Below are 24,684 nucleotides of genomic sequence, written 5' to 3' on the forward strand. Positions count from 1 at the left end.
TTGCTCAAGTGCGGGTATTGCTGATGCAATTCTAAAAGAGATTCCAAAGTTACTCCGTAATGCAGATAACACCAGTTCTTTGGCCTAACGTTTTGTTGCGAGCAGCTCTTTCCTGCCATGAAAAAAATACAAAAACTGTGCTGCACTGGTGAGAGTTCTGCATCTTGCAATAACTCGGAGCCTGACAGAAAATTTTGTCATTTGTGAATAAAAAGAAATGTCATGTTACACAAACGTAATACAAAGTAAGTATTTTTACTTGCATTGAATTTTTCTGAAAAAATCATGATTAATTTCCAATAGCAGCTATTAAAATCCCCTTATCATACAACCAGTTCCGGCCCACAAATCATATACTTTCATCAGATATCTTTTGTACTAATCGTAAGGACACATAAAAGGCATTGAAAACTGAACTGTCATTATAGCTGTAACAGCTTTTCCAGAAGCACGTATAGCCGCTCAGAGTAGCGGCACGGTCTGAGGCGTTTCGTCACTGTTCGTGCGGCAGCCCCCCCCCCCCCCCCCCCAGTCCGAGGTTAGGGTTTTCCCTTGGGTATAGATGTGTGTGTTGTCCTTAGCGTAAGTTAGTTTAAGTTAAATTAAGAAGTGTGCAAGCTGAGGAACGATGACCTCAGCAGTTTGCTCCCGTAAGACCTTATCACAAATTTCCAAAAAACACATATAGTAAGATGCCACATACTCACATAAGAACCAGGTGGTTGTAATTAATGTACACCTACTCAAGGAGGTCTAGCGTGGGCTGTAACTATCGTATGACAGCGAAACTTGGTAGGTATGCTAATGCAGCAATGTGGAAATGATTTACGCTGGGAAAAAAAATGCAGCTTTAGTCACCAGGTGCTCGTGTTGAAATAATCGCGTAAGCGGTGGTTAATACTGAAATCAACATTATGCTTTTTGACTTGTTTGATCTTTTCGATCCACATTACGTACGGAACCATTTCCATATGTCTTCCTTGCACTCACAGCGCCAGATTTGGACCTCGTGGTTCAGAGTGGAACTAATTTTTTCCAGGTAAATGGGTTCTTCAATAACGCACTAGAATCTCTGCCAAGTTTCACTGCCATGCGATAATCACTTCACTTACTGGATCTCTGCGAGTAGCTGCATTTTAACTGTAACTACCCAGTATTTACAACAGTTTACGAGGTGATACAAAATAATTAACGTAAAAAATATAAAAACCATAATTTTGCATTGGCAACAAATGTGCGACACATAAAGTATTGTAACAGATAGGGTCAAAACATATCACGAAATACATCAGTAGTTTGCAAGTATGTCGACCGGTGTGGTCGACCGGTTCTAGGCGCTACAGTCTGACAGTCTGGAACCGCGCGACCGCTACGGTCGCAGGTTCGAATCCTGCTTCGGGCATGGATGTGTGTGATATCTTTAGGTTAGTTAGCTTTAAGTAGTTCTAAGTTCTAGGGAACTGTGACGTCAGCAGTTAAGTCCAAAAAAAAAAAAAAAAAAAAAAAAAAAAAAAAAAAAATATGTGTGAAATCTTATGGGACTTAACCTAAATTATCCTAAGGACAAGCACACACACTCATGCCCGAGGGAGGTCTCGAACCTCCGCCGGGACCAGCGGCACAGTCCATGACTGCAGCGCCTCTGACCGCTCGGCTAATCCCGCGCGGCACAGTTAAGTCCCATAGTGCTCAGAGCCATTTGAATTTTTTTTTTTTTTGCAAGTATACAGTGTCACCTGTTATCAAATAATTATATGAGTTACATCATCAGACACAAACATTTGTGATACTGCACTCCATGTTGCATTAACAGTCAGTTTACAGCGTTACGAGAGGAAGCACTCTGTACCTGATTACTGTTTACAAGTCGAACGAAGATGTCCAGTGGTTTGCAAACACACGATTCAAGTGGCTAATATCTTTTGGATTATACATACTCTCCTGGAAATTGAAATAAGAACACCGTGAATTCATTGTCCCAGGAAGGGGAAACTTTATTGACACATTCCTGGGGTCAGATACATCACATGATCACACTGACAGAACCACAGGCACATAGACACAGGCAACAGAGCATGCACAATGTCGGCACTAGTACAGTGTATATCCACCTTTCGCAGCAATGCAGGCTGCTATTCTCCCATGGAGACGATCGTAGAGATGCTGGATGTAGTCCTGTGGAACGGCTTGCCATGCCATTTCCACCTGGCGCCTCAGTTGGACCAGCGTTCGTGCTGGACGTGCAGACCGCGTGAGACGACGCTTCATCCAGTCCCAAACATGCTCAATGGGGGACAGATCCGGAGATCTTGCTGGCCAGGGTAGTTGACTTACATCTTCTAGAGCACGTTGGGTGGCACGGGATACATGCGGACGTGCATTGTCCTGTTGGAACAGCAAGTTCCCTTGCCGGTCTAGGAATGGTAGAACGATGGGTTCGATGACGGTTTGGATGTACCGTGCACTATGCAGTGTCCCCTCGACGATCACCAGTGGTGTACGGCCAGTGTAGGAGATCGCTCCCCACACCATGATGCCGGGTGTTGGCCCTGTGTGCCTCGGTCGTATGCAGTCCTGATTGTGGCGCTCACCTGCACGGCGCCAAACACGCATACGACCATCATTGGCACCAAGGCAGAAGCGACTCTCATCGCTGAAGAGGACACGTCTCGATTCGTCCCTCCATTCACGCCTGTCGCGACACCACTGGAGGCGGGCTGCACGATGTTGGGGCGTGAGCGGAAGACGGCCTAACGGTGTGCGGGACCGTAGCCCAGCTTCATGGAGACGGTTGCGAATGGTCCTCGCCGATACCCCAGGAGCAACAGTGTCCCTAATTTGCTGGGAAGTGGCGGTGCGGTCCCCTACGGCACTGCATAGGATCCTACGGTCTTGGCGTGCATCCGTGCGTCGCTGCGGTCCGGTCCCAGGTCGACGGGCACGTGCACCTTCCGCCGACCACTGGCGACAACATCGATGTACTGTGGAGACCTCACGCCCCACGTGTTGAGCAATTCGGCGGTACGTCCACCCGGCCTCCCGCATGCCCACTATACGCCCTCGCTCAAAGTCCGTCAACTGCACATACGGTTCACGTCCACGCTGTCGCGGCATGCTACCAGTGTTAAAGACTGCGATGGAGCTCCGTATGCCACGGCAAACTGGCTGACACTGACGGCGGCGGTGCACAAATGCTGCGCAGCTAGCGCCATTCGACGGCCAACACCGCGGTTCCTGGTGTGTCCGCTGTGCCGTGCGTGTGATCATTGCTTGTACAGCCCTCTCGCAGTGTCCGGAGCAAGTGTGGTGGGTCTGACACACCGGTGTCAATGTGTTCTTTTTTCCATTTCCAGGAGTGTATTTTAACACCAGGTCTTGGCGGCGAGTCCTGACAATTATCAAATACAGGGTATTACAAAAAGGGACGGCCAAACTTTCAGGAAACATTCCTCACACACAAATAAAGAAAAGATGTTATATGGACATGTGTCCGGAAATGCTTAATTTCCATGTTAGAGCTCATTTTAGTTTCTTCCACCTACGCTCAATGGAGCACGTTATCATCATTTCATACGGGATAGGCCGGCCGAAGTGGGCGTGCGGTTAAAGGCGCTGCAGTCTGGAACCGCAGGACCGCTACGGTCGCAGGTTCGAATCCTGCCTCGGGCATGGATGTTTGTGATGACCTTAGGTTAGTTAGGTTTAACTAGTTCTAAGTTCTAGGGGACTAATGACCTCAGCAGTTGAGTCCCATAGTGCTCAGAGCCATTTGAACCAGCCATACGGGATACTCTACCTGTGCTGCTAGAACATGTGCCTTTACAAGTACGACACAACATGTGGTTCATGCGCGATGGAGCTCCTGCACATATCAGTCGAAGTGTTTGTACGCTTCTCAACAACAGATTCGGTGACCGATGGATTGGTAGAGGCGGACCAATTCCATGGCCTCCTCGCTCTCCTGACCTCAACATTCTTGACTTTCATTTATGGGGGCATTTGAAAGCCCTTGTCCACGCAACCCCGGTACCAAATGTAGAGACTGTTCGTGCTCGTATTGTGGACGGCTGTGATACAATACGCCATTCTCCAGGGCTGCATCGGCGCATCAGGGATTCCGTGCGACGAAGGGTGAATGTATGTATCCTCGCTAACGGAGGACATTTTAAACATTTCCTGTAACAAAGTGTTTGAAGTCACGCTGGTACTTTCTGTTGCCGTGTGTTTCCATTCCATGATTAATGTGAATTGAAGAGATGTAATAAAATGAGCTCTAACATGAAAGTAAGCGTTTCCGGACACATGTCCACATAACATATTTTCTTTCTTTGCGTGTGAGGAATGTTTCCTGAAAGTTTGGCCGTACCTTTTTGTAACACCCTGTATATACCAAGTAATGTTGTGTGCAAAGTGTTGACTGCTAGTGTTGGTTGACCATTCCCCCCTCCCTTCCCCCGCTGGTGCTTCTTGGGTCCCTCAATGGCCAACCCCGGTCCTGCTCGGCCCGCGGGCTCCCACCTGCCGGCGAACGATCACGCGAAGTGGAACTGCCTGGAGTGAGAGTGCTGAAGTGTGCCGCGTGTTGCCCGGCAGGGGTGCACCGTGTTCTGCCCCGGCGTGCGCGAGGTGTGGCTGCTGGACGACGTGCAGGAGGTGCTGCGGCGCGCCGAGGAGGCGGGGCTGCACGTGCCGCTGTACTACCCGGTGGCGCGCCGTGACGACGTGCTGCGGCTGTACGAGGCGGGCGTGCTGGCGGCGGGCACGCACTTCATGGCGAGCGCGGGCGCGCTGGGCTGCCGCGACCGCGTCAAGCTGCGCCTGCCCGCGGCGCGCGCCCAGTTCCGCATGCCGTACGAGATGTCGCCGCAGCGGCCGTGGGTCGTGGTGCAGGACCTGCCCGGCGAGCACTTCCTCACCTGCACCACGGTGCGCGACGCCGTCGTGCTCGCCAACGTCACGTGCCGCGTGCTCGACTCGGGCGAGCTGGTGCCCGTCGACCACCGCGCCGTCGACCAGTGGCTCACCGCCTTCTTCAGCAGGCTGCGCGTCCTCAGGCAGTTCTCGGGACACGTCTCCTTCAGGTGAGTCATCATTTTAAAACTTCCTGCTAGCTTAAAACTGTCTGCCGCTATCGACAGGGGATCTCAGGTTGATTCCGTATTTCTGGATTTCCGGAAAGCTTTTGACACCGTTCCTCACAAGCGACTTCTAATCGAGCTGGGGGCCTATGGGGTATCGTCTCAGTTGTGCGACTGGATTCGTGATTTCCAGTCAGGAAGGTCGCAGTTCGTAGTAATAGACGGCAAATCGTCGAGTAAAACTGAAGTGATATCGGGTGTTCCCCAAGGAAGCGTCCTGGGACCTCTGCTGTTTCTGATCTATGTTGTTGTTGTTGTTGTGGTCTTCAGTCCTGAGACTGGTTTGATGCAGCTCTCCATGCTACTCTATCCTGTGCAAGCTTCTTCATCTCCCAGTACCTACTGCAACCTACATCCTTCTGAATCTGCTTAGTGTATTCATCTCTTGGTCTCCCTCTACGATTTTTACCCTCCACGCTGCCCTCCAGTACTAAATTGGTGATCCCTTGATGCCTCAGAACATGTCCTACCAACCGATCCCTTCTTCTGGTCAAGTTGTGCCACAAACTTCTCTTCTCCCCAATCCTATTCAATACTTCCTCATTAGTTATGTGATCTACCCATCTAATCTTCAGCATTCTTCTGTAGCACCACATTTCAAAAGCTTCTATTCTCTTCTTGTCCAAACTATTTATCGTCCATGTTTCACTTGCATACATGGCTACACTCCATACAAATACTTTCAGAAATGACTTCCTGACACATAAATCTATACTCGATGTTAACAAATTTCTCTTCTTCAGAAAAGATTTCCTTGCCATTGCCAGTCTACATTTGATATCCTCTCTACTTCGACCATCGCTAGTTATTTTGCTCCCCAAATAGCAAAACTCCTTTACTACTCCGAGTGTCTCATTTCCTAATCTAATACCCTCAGCATCACCCGACTTAATTCGACTACATTCCATTATCCTCATTTTGCTTTTGTTGATGTTCATCTTATATGCTTCTTTCAAGACACTATCCATTCCGTTCAACTGCTCTTCCAAGTCCTTTGTTGTCTCTGACAGAATTACAATGTCTGTAGTTACCCTTTTTGATGGTAACCGTAACTATAACTGAATTTTTATATAGCTTACAGATGTCGCTCAGAGTCTGCTTCGCAACTCCACACTCTACTTTTGAAACGTTCAAGGTAAAACTACCCACACGGAAGAGATTGGTCCTCTGGAAAGGAGTACCTTCAGATACCAATCTGGATCCCAAGTGGAGGTTGTGACATCACAGCCGGCGCTGAGTTTGACATACCACTAGCTGGTAGTATTTCACAAGTGTGTGGAACCCCGCCGGTCGGAGTGGCCGAGCGGTTCTAGGCGGCTCTGGAACCGCGCGACCGCTACGGTGCAGGTTCGAATCCTGCCTCGGGTATGGATGTGTTGGATGTCCTTAGGTTAGTTAGGTTTAAGTAGTTCTAAGTTCTAGGGGACTGATGACCTCAGATGTTAAGTCCCATAGTGCTCAGATCCATTTCAACCATTTGTGGAACCCTAAGTAGGACTCTCACATATCTGCATAGATTTGTGAACGATATGGGCCCATGTTGCACAGGTCTAAACACCACTGTTGTGAAATTCCCGTTCATATCACTGGCCTGAGATCACGTAGACACTACTTTTTCGTATTATCCATAGTTACTTCTGGATAAGTATGTTTACTCTTCAAATGGAAGATTGAAATTTTCTACCCGTTACTACAGACGAATCGTTGAATTACATCGATCCTCGCAGCTAACACCCAAGTATATATCGAAAGCCTCCGATTAGGTACAATGCACTGCAGATAATCACATTGCAACTGGTGAAAATAATCCTTGAATTCTGGATTCTTAACAGCTCAAGCTGACGAAATGCACTGATGAGCCAAAAGTAACCACTTTTGAAAAGTAAAACAGTAGTTATTCTCCATGGCATGGGTTCGACAAATTCTTGGTAGGTTTCGGGAGGTATAAAGCACCAGAAGTCTGCTCGGTGGTCACGAAATTCCCTGTAGCATACGAGATGTGTTCCACTGGTTTCAGATCAGGTGAACTTGGTGGGGAAGACATAAACGTAAATTCACTGTCATGTTCTTCATATCGTAGCACAATTCTGCACTTCTGAAACGAACACGTTTCGAATAGTCCATTGTCCAGTCTTGATGACCCTGTACCCACTGCACTCGTAATTGCCGATGTTGTTGGTCAACGTGGCAGTACGCAGAGTACGTCTTCTGCAGTTCCCCATGTCCAACGGTGTGTGCTGAACAATGAATTCCGAAACACTTGTGCCTGGGCCAGCATTGTACTTTGTTGTCAGATCTGGCACAGATCGCCGACTATTCTTTTTTACAGAATGTGCGAGGCCCCGACCGCTATGTTCAGTGATGAGGCGTGTGCGTCAAAACCCCTTGTCTCCTACTTGTGGTCACCGTCCTTCAACCACCTTCCATAGACGTTAACGACGGTAGCACGCGAACAGCTAACCAGTTCCGTTGTTTCCGAGATGCTCGTTACGAGGTAATAATTTTCTCTTTGTCGAAATAGCTTATGTCAGTGAATTTCTGTCCGTATGGTCGCCAGAGAGATTCTGTGCTTACCGTGTCACCTGTTCGCAAGGCCTCAAGTCGGCATTTGTCTCGCGGTCGGCATGTTTTGGCTCACTGCTGTAGATAGAAGTAATGCTTTCACTCCTGTACGCTTACGGCCCTCACATAAGTGTTGCTGAAACACTCCCAGAACATTATTAAGCGTTATCTGTGAAAGACACCATTCTATTACCACTCATTACCAAATCTCGCCGTTGCCCGTAGCCGCAGAAAATACTTGAGCATTCACTCACAATGTGTATAATCCATGTAAATACTCTACTCGAGTTCATCAGCACTCGCATCGGGATTATGAAGCAAATCCAGACATTTCCACAGCTTTACTAAAATTGATAAATATCAGAGAAACTAATTAAACACCGTGACAGTTAGCTCTGGCCTGCCGTATGGACGAGCGGTTCTAGGCCCTTCAGTCTGGAACCGCGCGACCGCTACGGTCGCAGGTTCGAAACCTGCCTCGAGCATGGGTGTGTGTGATGTCATTAGGTTAGTTAGGTTTAAGTAGTTTTAAGTTCTAGGGGACTGATGACCTCAGATGTTATGTCCCTTAGTGCTCAGAGCCATTTGAACCATTTGAGTTAGCTCTGACGATTACTTTTCAAAACATTCTTCTCTGTTCACCTTCTGGACACGAACATATCGCTGAATAAACTTCTAGGCCTTGATGACATCTTTCAGAAGACTGGATGGTGAAGACGAATTAAACTAATAACTAGGTATGTAAGTTTCCTTAAATAGAGTATCGTAGTCCCTACTTTATTCTAGATTTCGTAGATGGCCTCATTTTCTCATTTTGCTCTATTCAGTAAAACGACAATAGCTTCCTCAGCTTGATATCAACTCCCATTCATTTACTCTCGCGAGGAACACCAGTATTATTCCATTCTACAGGGAATGTTCCTTTAATCTAGTCAGTACGCACACTCCATCTACATCTACACCACTGCTCAGCAATTGGCACTTCAGTGTTTGGCACTTTCAGACAATTTGTCCATCGTTTCACTCTCGAATAGTAAGTGAGCAAAATGAAAAGCTAAATCTTTTCGTGGAGCCTCCGATTTCTTACATTTTATTTCGTTGGTCATTTCTCGCTATTTATACGGTGCCAACAAAACATTTGGTGATTGAAATTTTGTGAAAAGATCTCGCCGCAAAGAAAATCGCCTTTGTTTTAATCACTGTTACTCTAACTTGCGTATCATATCCATCACACTTTCACCACTATTAAGCGATTTAGAACACGAGTTGCCCTTCCCTGAACTTAATCAATGTCCTCCGTCAGTCCTATCTGGTAAGGACCTTTTACCGCGCAGAAATACGCCAGAAGATGATGGACAACAGTAATGTAGACCAATCTTTTCAAAGGATTTGTTGCATCTTCTAAGTGTTTTGCCGATACAACGCAGTCTTCGAGTCGCCTTCCCCAGATAATTTTCTGTGTGATTGTTCCAATTTTAGTTATTCGTAATAGTAATCAGTAGGTATTGAGTTGAATCCACAAGTTTTAAATTTGTGTGATTTATCGTGTAATCGAAATTTAACGATATTTATTTATTCTTTTTATTGTTTACTTCCAACTTTTCACACAACACAGCTCTTACGTCTAAATCTTTTTGCAATTTGTTCTACTCTTCTGGCGACTTTAGGAGACGGTAAATAACTTCATCATCTGCAAACAATCTTCCCAGATTGTCTTCTAAACTGTTTGTGTGGATTAGAAACAGCAGAGGGGCTGTATCACCTCCTCGAGGAACGCCATATACTTCTGTTTCTATTGATGACTTCCTGTCATTTATTACGAACTGTGGCCCTTCTAATAGAAAATCACGAATCCAGTCGCACAACGGCGACGATATTCCATATATACACACAATTTGATTAGAATTGTCTTGTGAGGAACTATGTCAGAAGCTTTCTAGGAAAGTATAACCAACTCTATATCCCTTGTAGAAAGCATCAATTACTTAATATCAATATATTCGACGATTGTTTTTGGTGGATTTGTATGTTCTTTGAGTTTAAGCCGGATGATGTCGACGCTTACATAAAGTGAAAGGAATGGAGACTGTCCCGTAAGAATTCAACAAGAGAATTTTATCTTTTTGCAAATACATATGTTTGAGGCCTATTTTTGGTGGATTTGGATGTTACTGTATTAAGTCAATGACCTAATTTCTTTCTCCGTCAGATGCTCTCTATTTGTTCGGATTGTTTGTCGTTAAGAAGTCTACTATGTTATCACAACCAATTACAGTTCATCTACGCTCCTGAACTTCCAGCCACAAAACACCAGCAGACACTCTTGCAGTTTACTCTTTCTCGCATTAACATCGCTTTGTTACAGTACTCACCCTGCTCCAACCAGTGACAGCATCAAAATTCTTCATGTAGCCTAAGCTGTTTTACTGCCATTGTACCACCGATTCATTCAATGACGAAAATTTCAACAGAACTGTCCTTTGTCCACTCTCAGCAAGAATAAGTGTTGTATATCTCCCACCATCTGTGGTACCAGGTTTCCCAAGACCACCACAGTTTAGAAAGATGGTGAACTGTGACCTCATCGAAGGGAACCTCCCAGAATTCGTCTGACCAAGACGCAAAATACTTTCCTCTATTTTTCCATCCTGATTCGAGAAGCAGCAATAATATAGAACATCAACCAAACTGGAATGCCTAGAAGATTAAGGCAATGATGTCATTCGAATGGTCTCAGGAAAAAATGTCATTATAATGTCACATATAACAAGTTTTTGTGTTACTGGAACAACAGTTAATTAGTGTCTGCGCAGATATAATTCATATGCAGCGGGTAGACTGATAGAGGGTTGCCCCAAAGGTCGCAGGATCGTAGAGGTCGTGGAGTGCCACACATTCTTTTTCACACGCGCCTTATAACTGCTAGCTCAGCAAAAAACCGAAATGTTCGGTTTTCTCTTTGTTCTTGTATCAGTATATCAGCACACTTCAAACGGATGTGGGCTCAAGTGTCAAGGTCATAACACTGTAACCTTGGTTAACATAGTAAAAATTAAAATTAAAAGAAAATGAGGGCAAACGATTTTTACCTACATTCTTAATTTAAAAGAGTAAAAAAAGTGTCGTCACCATTGGACGTGCATCGTTTGATGGTGCACTATTTTCAACGAAGAACGCTTTTATACGAGGTACGGAAAGGTGTGATAATAGGATTCTTTTTTATGAATTATCAGTCTTCTTCCTGGTTTGATGCGGCGGCCCACGAATTCCTCTTTTGTGCCATCCTCGTCATATCAAAATAGCACTTGACTCTTCGGCCTCAATAATTTGATTTATATTTTGTATTCCAATCTCTGTCTTCCCTTGCAGTTTTTACCCTCTACAGTAATTAAGGCTGAACTTTGATACTAATAGACTACTCTTGGCCGGGAATTCCACTTTTGCCTGTCCTGTGCTTATTACGTCGTCCTTGCTCCGTCCGTCATGTGTTATTTTGTTTTCAACGTAGCACAGGTCCTTCACTTCGTTTACTTCATAGCCACTAGTTTTGATGTTAAGATAATCGAAATTTTTAATTCTGCTACTCCTCCTTATTTTCTTCCTTCTTCGGCTTACACTCAGTGCATATTCCGTACTTGTTGCACTGTTAATTCTAGTCAGCAGGTCCTGTAATTCTTCTTCATTGTCACTAAGGATAGCAACCGTCATCATCCAATTTTATCACTGATATCCTTCCACCCTGAATTTTAATACTACTGTTAAACCTTTCTTTTTTATTTCCATCTTTGCTTCTATCACGGCAGTATCTACGGCCCTACAGAACTTCATAAGCATCTTATCTTTCCTATAATTTCTTAGTACATCCCACTTCTTACCCCAATGATTTTCTTAAACTTCAGACAACCTTCACCTAATAAATTGCGATCTGAGTCTATACCTGTTCCCTGGGTAGGCCCATAATCCGATATCCGATTTCGGAATTTCTGTCTGGCCACGGCGTAATTAAGGTGGAATTATTTCGTCTCGCCGTCATTCACCAAACAAGCTTACCCTTGTGATTTTTGAACGGTGTATTCGCTGTTACTAGCTGAAATTTATTGCAGAACTCATTCTCCTCTTTCGTTCCTGCTACCAAGCCCATAGTTTCCCGTAACTCGTTCTTCTGTTCCTTACCTTACTGTCGCGTACCAGGTATTAGATTATGGTCTCCCTTTACTCGCTCAGTATTCTTATACACTTCCCCTACCTCTTCATCTTCTGCTTATGACGTCAGAATGTATACCTCAGCAATTTTTGGCGTAGTTTTGCTGTCGATTCTGATGAGAACAGCCCTATCACTGACCTGTTCACAGAAACTCACTCTCTGCCGTATCTTCCTATTCATAACGCTACTGCTGTTGATATTACCCTACATTCGTCTAACCAGAAATCATTATCTTGTTTCCATTTCACTTCAATGATCCCTTAACCCCGCAATATCTAAATGGAGTCTCTGCATTTCCCATTTAGATTTTCTAGCTTCACCATCGCGTTGAAATTTCTGACATTCCACGCTCCGACTCTGTTACCCTTTCGTTGATTATTTAATCTTTTTCTGTTGTTGATAATTCTCCGGGTTATATGGCCGTGGTCCATGGAATACTTCTATTCCTAACGTTTCGTCCAATACTACGTTGGACGAAACGTTAGGAATAGAAGTATTCCATGGACCACGGCCATATAACCCGGAGAATTATCAACAACAGAAAAAGATTAAATAATCAACGAAAGGGTAACAGAGTCGGAGCGTGGAATGTCAGAAATTTCAACGCGATGGTGAAGCTAGAAAATCTAAATGGGAAATGCAGAGACTCCATTTAGATATTGCGGGGTTAAGGGATCATTGAAGTGAAATGGAAACAAGATAATGATTTCTGGTTAGACGAATGTAGGGTAATATCAACAGCAGTAGCGTTATGAATAGGAAGATACGGCAGAGAGTGAGTTTCTGTGAACAGGTCAGTGATAGGGCTGTTCTCATCAGAATCGACAGCAGGGTACTTCTATTCCTAACGTTTCGTCCAATACTACGTTGGACGAAACGTTAGGAATAGAAGTATTCCATGGACCACGGCCATATAACCCGAAAGAATTATCAACAACAGTACCATCCGGTCCTGGAATCCTTCATTGTATAATCTTTTTCTCACGTTTGCCTTCCACTTGGCAGAACCCTTGCGGATATCTGAGTAGGGAACTAAACTAGAATTTTTTTACCAATGGAGAGATCATCATGATGCTTTTTCACTTACAGGCCATGTGCCCTATGGTTGTGTCTTTAATGCAGTGATTTCCATTGGCTTCTACAACATTATGCCGTCGATCATTGTTGATTCGTCCGTCTTTTAGAGGCAGTTTCTCACCCCAAGAGCAAGAGGGTACCATGAAACTCTTTCTGCTCCTCGATTTCTTTGAGCAGGCCTTTGCCAGAACGAGGTTGACTTCTTATACAGCAAGTCTTCGGCTACCATTGTTGATGACTTTTATTCAAAAATTATGCAGGAGCTGGGTTAGAATCCAGGACCAAGGCTAAGACACTACCACTAAACGACTATGTGCAGAAGTATTATACACGGCTTGTGTTAAGTGTGCTAGTTACTATTCCACTGTTGTGAAAATAAACTGTGTTAAATTGTATTGCAGGTCGAGGAACGCTCTGATACATTCGCATTTTGGCACTTGACACTAAGTAATGAATCATGTTATCAAATAAGCCTGAAGACTTTACACAAAAATGGAGTACAACATTATTTAATTGTGAAATGGCTCACATGAAGCATCACTTTAAAGAGTCCACTAATCATTTTAATTTTTATTTAACTTCTTTTCCGTATTGGACTTCATTTTATAAATCGAAAAGCAATTTATAATTTAAACCGCCACAGATGTGTAGATATCACATGTAGAAATGTATGGGGACGGAATCGAAATTCGCTCAGATCACTCGATATAGGAATGGACACTGAAGCTGTTCTACATCCACCACGCGGAGGAATAGGCCCTAGCCTTCAGCAGTTAGTCGAAGTTCGCTGGAACAGCTAAGCATACCACGTAAATGGAAAAAAGTGGGTCAAATGGCTCTGAGCACTATGGGACTTAACTTCTGAGGTCATCAGTCCCCTAGAACTTAGAACTACTTAAACCTAACTAACCTAAGGACATCACACATTTCCATGCCCGAGGCAGGAGTCGAACCTGCGACCGTAGCGGCCGCGCGGCTCCAGACTGTAGCGGAAAAAAATGAAAGTCATTCCTATCCAGAAGCAAATAGAAATCTGTCACTCAAGAGTTGTAGAATTTCTGGAGAATGAATAACTTCTCTCTAGGAACCAAGATGCATTCCACATGCAATGCTCATATGAAACATGGCTTGCTCTGCTCTTCTATGATATCAAGAAAGCAGAAAAAACGGATGGTTAATGCCCAAAAACAGAAAAAGGAAAATTATAATTTAGGATTCGACGTCTTGTCGAGAATGAGGTCACCAGGAACGGATCACAATCTTCGATGGAGGGATGATGGGGAAGGAATCCAGCCATGTGTTTTTCAAGGTAACCTTCCAACATTACCCTTATTCTATTTTAGGAAATTATATAGAAAACCTAAATTAGCATTTACAGAGGGAGATGTTTGTCAATTGTGCTTATTTTATGTTTATTTCAAAAACATCACTGCAGTGTTCGAGAAGACACTGTCATAAATGAAATTCTGTAATGAGAAAGATGAAATAACAGTTTTTATACATATAAAGCAGGAGTATGTTTAAAACGGAATATGTTGTAACATCAATGTTGAAGTATACGCAGTGTTGATAGTTTATGAAAATGTTACGATAAAGTTTTAATTGAGCTCACGAATAACCACGTGTAAACAAGTTAGTAATATCACTTCTTCTCAACTAAATGGAAGGGTCAATCACTTATCCCTTGAGTTAGATTCTTCGAATTATTTTTTCAGAAAACCCTATCTGTACACGGATTTGATTGTAGGTTTACTTAGCATACAGAATTTCGTTTGTAATTTACCTTCCACTAATGCGCTGTCGTCTATTCTATTTTGGGTGGCGAAATCCTTCTAACGAAGTGTTTGGAACCGTAATATCTCAAGGCGCGTATTCAGTCGTATGGAAACCGCTTCATAAACCGCTCCTACTGATTATAATTTTCTGAAACTGCTGAAAAATCATATTGCAATCGGGAATCGTACCACTATTGGGGCATTACTAATAGACAGTGCAAAAGCATGCAAGCTGAGGATTAAAGAACTTTATTTTCCGTGTTAATTTGTCATTGCAACAGGGTCATAATTGTCTCAGGAGTACCGCACCAATTCTTATGCCATGTGTTTGTCGCTTCTTTCCGTCGGCGTTGTCATTAAAATAGTCCCGCCGGAGGTTCGAGTCCTCCCTCGGGCATGGATGTGTGTGTCGTCCTTAGCTTTAAGTTAGTTTAAGTAGTGTGTAAGTCTAGGGGCCGATGACCTCAGCAGTTTGGTTCCTTAGGAATCCACACACATTTGAATATTAAAATAGCGCTGATCGCTTTTCCAATTTTCTTTAATAGCACAACATAGCGAACCAATGCAGATGTTATGAATAAAAATTACTCCTTTTTAAACCAGGTTCATTTAAAAACGAACAATTTTAGCACTGCTGCTACGGCTAATTGGTATTTCGGTTTTTTTACTCGGCTACTATTAAAAATGAAAAACACGTGTCATAATCGAGACCAAATACGGAAAAATTCCGGTTATTCGGAACTAAAACACCGGTAACTGTTTTAGGTGGTTGATTTTTCTCGTTCCTAGCCCGGCCGCACCGTGAGCAGTGTGTGTGTGTGTGTGTGTGTGTGTGTGTGTGTGTGTGTGTGTGTGGCACGAACACGCCGGTGCAGGGAGCCGCTGTGTGCGCCGTGCTTCGCGGCACGTTCGCGATGCGCGCTGTGGGCCAAGGCCGACCGTCCAGTAGTCCACCAGAGGATCTGTTTCGCCTCCGGCGACCCCAGGACGAAAACCTTCGGACGGCGGAAACGTCCCGGCTGCTTCCGTCGCGCACAGACACGTGGGCAGGGTCAAATTGTTTACAGCTATCACTCTTTTGAACTACACAGACAACTCACACGAGCGTCAGAGATAAGTCCACGCGGCGCGTTCAATAGCCCGTTCAGTACTGCGCCAGGGCAGACACTTCGGCAGGAGCACGTGGACGCGTGGAGCAGTTACCGCAAGCGACACACCAGTAATCTTACAGCCTACCCAATTCGCTCAACCTCGCAAACTACACAATTTAGAAATACAGAACTGGCATCTGCGTGTTCTAAAAGAGCTTCACAACGTTAAATTTCAGTTTTATCTCTGATGGCACATTTTAAAACGATGCACGACAAGTTTACGAAAATGAATTTCCTGGTATGTTACCCAATTTTCACCAGGCAAGAAACTTTTTTGTAACTGAATTTAGGTGATCATGTTATTTGAGCAACATCTTAAGAATTAATCGTATTTTCATCTGCCCCAAATCGGAACACTGTCAGATGTTTCTAACACGAGGTACATTATCTACTGTTCAAGAGTCAAGAGCTAAGCGGCCAACCATTTGGTTTCATTACGAGAAACAGATCACTGGGTTTGTAATTAAGCTGTTTTTTAATCAAGCTATTTATTTCTTTTCGCTTGGCAGAGAAATGCTTGCATATACAAGGCAGACGACCATTCAGAGTTGCCAAATAATGAATTGCGGAAGGACTTGTTCGTAAATTAATTTATTTATGCATTTCAAAACATCATGATCACACATAGCTGTACTAAGAACAAATAAATACAATGTAAATCATGCTTCAGGAAAAAATATGAGATTCACTGGACAGTAGCTCCCGTCAATACTTAGAATGAAGTACGAAACCAAACCACACCAAGGGTATTGAAAATATAGCGGTCTATTTGCCACCTGGCTCCACATATTGTATATGAGAGCTGTATTTTCAGTAGGTTTGTTTATAAATAAATAAATCTTCTGCTACCAGTCACGATTTTTCTTTATTTTAGTTTTCACACGACGCGTTTCGAGAAATAATTCCCATTTTCAAATTCGTTTTGTGTGTGTATTGAGCCATTTCTTTTGATGTTGTCAGTGTATGAGAGTCTGCTTCATTTCGTTTACTTTTACTGCAATACATAAGAAACACGTGATGTTTTAGTTGGGCATCAATTCATTTTGTGAAGTTAGTCGCGAGATTTAGAAGAATTTGTACTTACAGTTTTCTAATGGTCCATTTGTGCAGAGTCTCACACACACTAAACATCACACACAACTTGTTGTACACTTTACACATCGAAAATATCTGATATAAACAAAACAGCTACAAAGATAGTCCACAGAGATAACATTATAGGTCTTCCACAGATTATAATATGCTTTTGTACAGAGGTTATTTATCTTATCAATTTGGCTCATAAATTACTTATACAGTATTGATTTCACAATTGTGCTTATTTCTATGTTTTACTATTTTTATTTAAGGACAAACGATCCATAAACAACATATACTTGGCTGCAAGTTGACTGTGTCTTAACGTTTTCATCAAATTAGCAGTTCATTTCTAATGGTGCCCAACAATACGCTTAAATCTCCCGAAACTCACTACACGTCTTTCCATTTCAAAGCTTCACGCCATCGTGATTAAATTTTAATAACTCAGTACACAAATTACATGTAATTCAAAAGGATAATTATTCTGTCAGAGAATTCATTGCGCTGATTAGCGTCTATCTCGTCGCATTATTTCTAACTGTTCGAGGCGCATTGCACTTTCATCTGTCCGTTGTGTCTGCTCCATGACTCTATTAAATCAGATCATTCACTTGCGCGCCTAATTCCCTACATTTCAACACAAGAAGATACTTTCCGTAAATAATAACAAAATTTGTAAAATAACCGTACATGATACAGTACAAACTGAACTCCATTCCCAAAGAAAGGGTAAAGACAATTGAAACGTTACAGCATATGTGCTCTTCTTTTCACTGTCTTTGAATGAAGCTTATATTCGAATTAATGAATTTCCCCTTTGCTATCCAAATACTACACCTCATATTTGTGGGGATCATTTATTACCGTGGTAGTCGTCCTTTTGTCATTTCATTTTTTCGATTACGCTTAACTTCTGAACAGTTCTGCGCAGGTATGATGTATTTTACATTGTCCAACTACGCATGGCAATAAAATTATTTTCTATCGGCCATCACGTTGATTGAAATGAGTGTAACCTAGCGCTAACAAGATTTATGGGCTGAATGGGGAACGATGAAAGTGTGAAACGTCTACATGTAAGAAAACAGGAAAAAGAAAACGGTCACAGATTCACTTTACAAATAATTTTATTCGAAGGAATGCGAATCACATTGCTTTTAACGTGTGACAGAAAAAGTGTCGCAAAAGTGTAATATGTGTAGATTCAAAAAATGTGTAACACCCCACCCGTCACTTATCTGGTTTTGGCGTGTGTTCACCCCAGCTAATTGACTGACAGATCAACAGAGAGTGCAAAACTGCCGCAATATCGGATAACGCAAAGAAAGTAATAAGGCCCTGTGACTCCTGATTGAACTGTGGTGGCAGTGTTGACATTAATTGATTCAGAATTGATCACTTTTAATTAAAAAGGGGTGCACATTGATGTTATATGCAGCTATTGAACACCAGATGCAAATATTGAACATAAAATTCATTTAGAAAGTGACTTGGGATTTCAACTACTTGATTGAAAACAGATGCAGTCGATTATCACAAATTTATTTTAACTCACGACCTTCAATCATCACATTACATGACTCTCCTACCAGGCAGTGGTAATAAATTGCATTTGCGTGGAGTAAAGCTCGATAACTCAAAAGTAATTCCTATCGACTGACCCAGGCGGAATGCAAAGTGCGAGAAGAATTCTACAGTGCACGGCCCATGAAACCCTCGTGGAAACTTTGCCGACGTGATCCAACAAATTAATCAGTAGCCGGAGCAGGCGCAATATCACCGAATACAGCGTGGCGGAGCGGCGTCATTGTGTGGACATCGGCCGACCTCGTGGTGCTGCAAGGCTGCGCTCATCTATTTACTCCTAGCTATCTTGCTCAGTACATAGCTGAACCAAAACTTTCTATTTCCAAGCTCAATCGTTCCATTTGCTAAGTCCTAAACTGCAGAGATGCTCACTCTTTCTCAGGCAAACTGAGTAAAGAACGCCATGTCCGCACTCTAGGCAAGCTGGGAATGGAAGATCTCTACTGAGATTTCTGCCAGTCCACTCTTCGCCTAGGTTTCCCCTCCAGCAAAATCACTTACGCCAATTGCAGCGCAAGTCGCATTAATTATGCGTCGCTTACCAGGCCGACCAATGCCTGCTCTGGGAAGTGAACAAATTCCCGCAAAATTTCCCTTCCTCTCAACTTCTTCTATTTAGCTCCCCCCAGGCCACCAATCAAGGTTAGCATCTGCTCAAACACCAAGTTTTCCGGAATTCTGACTCCCAGGAGAGTACTTCAAATTCCTTGTTCCTATGTTCCCATCGGAGGCCGGTGTATTTCATGCTGTTGCTCTTCACCTGATTTACTTCAGGCTCTGCAGACTGTGAATTCAGCGTGAAGTTGCTATAGTCACGAACACGCATATTTTGACCTCTGTTGACCGCTCCACCATAGCTTTGTGCAGCTTTGTCGCATATTTCACAGAAAACGGGACGACGGACATTTATCAACAGGCGTACAAGTTCTCCGTCTGTTTCTTGGTACACCAGCATGGAGTTGGGGTCAACCACCCACTCACTGTCACTCATCTTAAGGCGGCTGGAGGCCGCGCCGCGTTACCGCTTTCTCAGAGCTTGAGCCGCCCTAAGCTGCCTATTGTCGCTTCCCTTCGCCGTTCCCCAACCGGCCACGGTCAACTCTAAATGCTTCCTTGGGGTAAACTAGCGTCCAGTAAATCGACTCATTTCCATAAAGTTTTCATGTTGTGTGAATTACATTAATACCATCACCCGACATTAATTATTTCAATATGTCCATACTATACCCTCTACAAGATGCATTGTGCCTTGTCAGTCATTTTTTGTTCAGCCCTACTGTTCGCTCAACGTTAGTTAGTTGATCTTTAATGACTTCATGTAAGGGACATAGTTCTTGCCATCTTACAAATGTATATGTATAAATGACAATTTAGGTGGAGATATGTCATTCTTTACTTCCAAGGAATTATTCAATGTGCACAACATAATTTCATTTATTTCTGAGCAGTAACCAAGAAAATATATTGACATCACTGACATAACAACAAATAAAATTCCCTGTATTTCACCTCAAGAAAATCGACCTTTTTTCTCAGAACTTAATTTGGTGGTCACTGAAAGGTGAGGAATATTTCGAATAGATCATGCAGTTTTAACCACAAATTAAGCGATATTTTATTTCATTATTCAGCACAATACGCAGTTAAATTCTAATGATTTCAGCTTACATCAGGTGCTTTCTGAGCAATAGCCGTCCTTTTGTTTGCTCAGTATTCACCTTTATGTTTGTAGTCTAGCCTTTCGTTGAATCATAAAACACTGAATACAAAATATTCCCATCTAAAATAATTAAAATGAAATAAAATGTACTACTGCTTGTTGCTTGTGGGAAAGCGAACAGGAAACATATCAGATACTGTGGTCAGACACACTCGGCACGTAAGATCTTTCTCGTGTCACGAACAAAGAAACATACAGGGAGACAATTATCGAACTATATGAAAAAAAAACGTAAATTAGATACCAACAGCAGCTTGCACACACTTTATCCAGCATGTAAACGTCACTACAGACATTCGGATTTGGGTTATGACATGTTCGATATGCCTGCCATCATCAGCGATGATGTGGCTCAAAGACGAATATCCGAATAGTGAAATTTTGCATGACTCGCTGAAGTGTGGAACATCGATGCTGTCGATAACCTCTAGGTACCCCAGAGCCCAAAGTGCTTCTCCAGGACATCAAATACTTTCCTGTTTCCATGGGTAGTCACCGCGCCTTCTGTGACTGAACATTGCAAAAAAAAAAAAAAAAAAAAAAAAAAAAAAACAAGTAACTAACGAAAGGACATCACACACATCCATGCCCGAGGCAGGATTCGAACCTGTGACGCTCGGTCACAACGGCCAGCTCTGAACATTGCACATCACAAATTGACCTGTTGAGGTCGAAGAGTCTTCTCGATCGGGAAATGCGTATTCTGAGCCCCCCAAGTGCACCAATTTTGTTTATTGACGAACCTATCCAAATGAAAGTGGGCTTCGTCGCTAAACCAAACGATATACGCGCATACCAATTCCCATCATGCCGCAGGGCCAACCGTACAGTTTCGATGTCCTAGCGCAAATCGTTCAGAAATTTGACGGTTTTGTTTGATACAGTTCAATAATTGTCACCGTGTACGTACTACTAAATCTTGTGGCGATATTTTGAAGTACAAGAAGGCTCTTCTGGTACTTGCAACTAATATCAAGTTATTAGCCATGGAACATTCAGTGATTTACAGATAAAAAATCAAATTTTGGCACGTTCCCGTTTCCAATTTCCAGTCTTAAACTATCCGCAATTCACATGAATCACCTAATTTCAGCAAAGTTTCGAAGATAAATTGACTAAGCATGGTCTGATGGTACAACACCAATTTCGTTAGCAACAGAAAATATCAGATAACTACTGGAAGTAATATACACTGGTGGAAAAAATAGCAGCACCATGTATAATTAATGTAGAGTAACGAAATTTCGGCAATACATTTGTCTAGGTATCATATTTAAGTGATTAACTTTGCAAGATCACAAGTTAATATAAGCGCGAGATACGCCATTGCAGATGTGAAATGCTGGTACATTAATAACTGAATGCAAGCATGCAGACGTGCATGCATTGTGCCATATGTCAGTTTGTGGATTGTAGCTCTATACCTGTTGCATTTGGTCGGTCAATACAAGGACGGTTAATGCTGTTTGTGGATGACGCTGGAGTTGACGTCCGATGATGTCCCATATGTTTTCGGTTGTTGACAGATCTGTGACCGAGCAGGCCAAGGCAACATGTCGACACTCTGCAGAGTATATTGGATTACAACAGCGCTATGTGGGCGAGCGTTATCCTGTTGGAACGTGTCCTCTGGAATTCTGTTCATGAAAGGCAGTACAACAGGTCGAATAATCACTGACGTTCAGATATGCAGTGGGATAACCACGAGAGTGCTCCTGCTGTCATACGAAATCACACCGCAGACAAACTCCAGGTGTAGCCCAGTGTGTCTAGCACGCAGACAGGTTGGTTGTAGGCCCTCAACTGGCCTCCTTCTAGCCAACAAACGGCCATCACTGGTACCGAGACAGAACCAGCTTTCATCAGAAAACACAACAGACCTCCACTCTCCCTCCGATGAGATCTCGCCTGTCACCATAAAAAGACGGTTCTGCTGCTAGGTAGTTGGCATGGGAAAGGTGTAGGCCAGCAGTTGCAGGAAGTGTTGAGGGGTGAGTACCAGGTCACCAGCATTGTGGAGCCTAGTACAGGATTGCCTCAGATGACTGTTAACAGAGGGGAGTTATGTAGGAATTTTACGAAAGAGGCTCAGGTAGTGATTGTATGTCGAGCTGGGAATTGTCTTTATAGGGAATGAGAGAACGATGTAGGTGGTGATCTGAAAAAGATAGCTGGTGAAACTGATGGCATAAATGTGCACTACGTGCAATTTTTTCAGCGACATGACTGGCCTCATCTTAATGTTGGTGTTCGGCATGTTAAGATGAGGATTGAGAAAGCACTGTTGGTGGAGAGCATGGCTTACTTTGCAGTGGTGCCAGTTGAGTCTATCAATAGATCGGGCATTACTAGGCATAGCACGCTCCTCAATAGGTATGGGAAGGGAAAGCTGGCAAAGTTTATAGGTGACAGTGTAGTGGGCGGTGACGGGATCACTCATGGGAAAAATTCCTGTAGTAGTTGGTGTTAGAACTGCACTTTTTTTAGATTGAAGTCAGCTGATGGGTATCTCTGCTTAAAGGCAGTCTCCTTAACAAAGGAATCATCTTCAGAGGAGCTTAGATATCCAAGTAGTGAAGGAATTATCATATTTCATCAAAATATAAGAGGTATTAGAGATAAAGTTAGTGAACTGCTTATTGATGACCACCACTTAAATAAGTTGACAATTCAAAAAAATGGTTCAAATGGCTCTGAGCACTATGGGACTCAACTGCTGAGGTCATTAGTCCCCTAGAACTTAGAACTAGTTAAACCTAACTAACCTAAGGACATCACAAACATCCATGCCCGAGGCAGGATTCGAACCTGCGACCGTAGCGGTCTTGCGGTTCCAGACTGCAGCGCCTTTAACCGCACGGCCACTTCGGCCGGCTTGACAATTCAGAGGCTTTCTTTACAATGATACAGATTAGATGGTTGTTTTTATGGAGTTCTTTGTGGAGTTGTGGAGTGGCCATGTACTTATCAAACAGTATTCAATTTGTGCCTGTAGACGTATCAAAGCACTGTACTGAACAGGCATTTGTATGTTATGCAGGGGCAGTTGAATTTATGAAACTAAAATTCTAATTGTTGTTATTTATGGGAACTCTAACTCCGACTTCAGAGCATTTCTGCTCAGGCTAGGGCGGGTTCTTGGCTCACTTGAAAGGAAGTACCAGAAATTAGTTGTATGTGGTGACTTCCGTATTAATTTCGTACATGATTGTGAAAGAAAAATGATGTTGGAAAAACTCATAAATTCGTATGATCTGATCCACACTGTATTTTTTCCAACCGGGTTGCAAGGGAACAGTAGCACAGCCACAGACGATATTTTTATTGATTCTTCATTACTAGATGGGCATTCCGTTAGTAAAAGGGTGAATGGCCTTTCAGACCATGATGCACAAATTTTAATACTAAAAGGTTTTTTCGCTCAAGCAAATGTTATACATAATTACAAACTATATAGAAAAGCTAATCTAACGGCAACAGAGATTTTTTTTTAACCCTCGTTAAGGAACTAGAGTGGCAGGATGTTCAGAGTGCCGATAACATAGATGACAAATATAATGCTTTCCTTAACACACTTCTTATGCTCTTTGAAAGCTGCTTTCCACAAAAACGTTCTAAACAGGGTACTAGAAGTAAAAGGCAGCCATGTTTGTCAACTAGTGGGATAAGCATACAATGTAGAACAAAGTGTAAATTGTGTCGAAGCCTTAGAAGTAGCCACAATAGAGCTACAGCAGCCCATTGCAAATAGTACTGTAAGGGGCTTAAAATGTTTTTAGAAAGGCAAAGAGTATGTGGCAGGCAAATAGAATAGCTAATTCACAGGATACAATTAAAACCAAATGGTCAGTCTTGAAGGAAGTGTCTGGTCAGTAGCACAAGGTCGACGATATAAAGACAATATGTGGTAAAACCACGATGGCCTTTCGTCCGTTCGGAGCCCGGTCTTCTTGCGACTGTACATTCTCATGACCACCGCTGCCAGTAATCATGTGCAATGGATACCTTCCCTCCAAGTCTTTTTGCATTATCGCAGAAGGGACACCTAGCTTCTCGTACCTCTCTTACCCGACATTGTATGAACTGTTGGCCATTAAAATTGCTACACCACGATGATGACGTCCTACAGACGTGAAATTTAACCAACAGGAAGAAGACCCTGTGATATGCAAATGATTAGCTTTTCAGAGTATTAACACAAGGTTGGCGCCGGTGGCGACCCCTACAACATGCTGACATGAGGAAAGTTTCCGACTGATTTCTCATACACAAGCAGCAGTTGACCGGCGTTGCCTGGTGGAACGTTGTTGTGATGCCTCATGTAAGGAGGAGAAATGCGTACCATCACGTTTCCGACTTTGATAATAGCCTATCGCGATTGCGGTTTATC

At 43.2% G+C, this 24,684-nt stretch overlaps 1 protein-coding gene across 1 annotated transcript in view; it reads left to right on the forward strand.

Annotated features, from left to right (window-relative positions):
* Nucleotides 1-24,684, forward strand: part of LOC126456005 (uncharacterized) — a 195,898-nt gene that overhangs the window by 127,652 nt on the left and 43,562 nt on the right. Inside the window, exon 5 of the mRNA XM_050091761.1 lies at nt 4,594-5,081. Coding sequence (XP_049947718.1) covers nt 4,594-5,081 — 488 coding nt within the window. The remainder of the gene's footprint in view (nt 1-4,593; nt 5,082-24,684) is intronic.

The sequence above is a fragment of the Schistocerca serialis genome, chromosome 2, assembly GCF_023864345.2.
Source record: "Schistocerca serialis cubense isolate TAMUIC-IGC-003099 chromosome 2, iqSchSeri2.2, whole genome shotgun sequence".
NCBI classification, from domain to species: Eukaryota; Metazoa; Arthropoda; class Insecta; order Orthoptera; family Acrididae; genus Schistocerca; species Schistocerca serialis.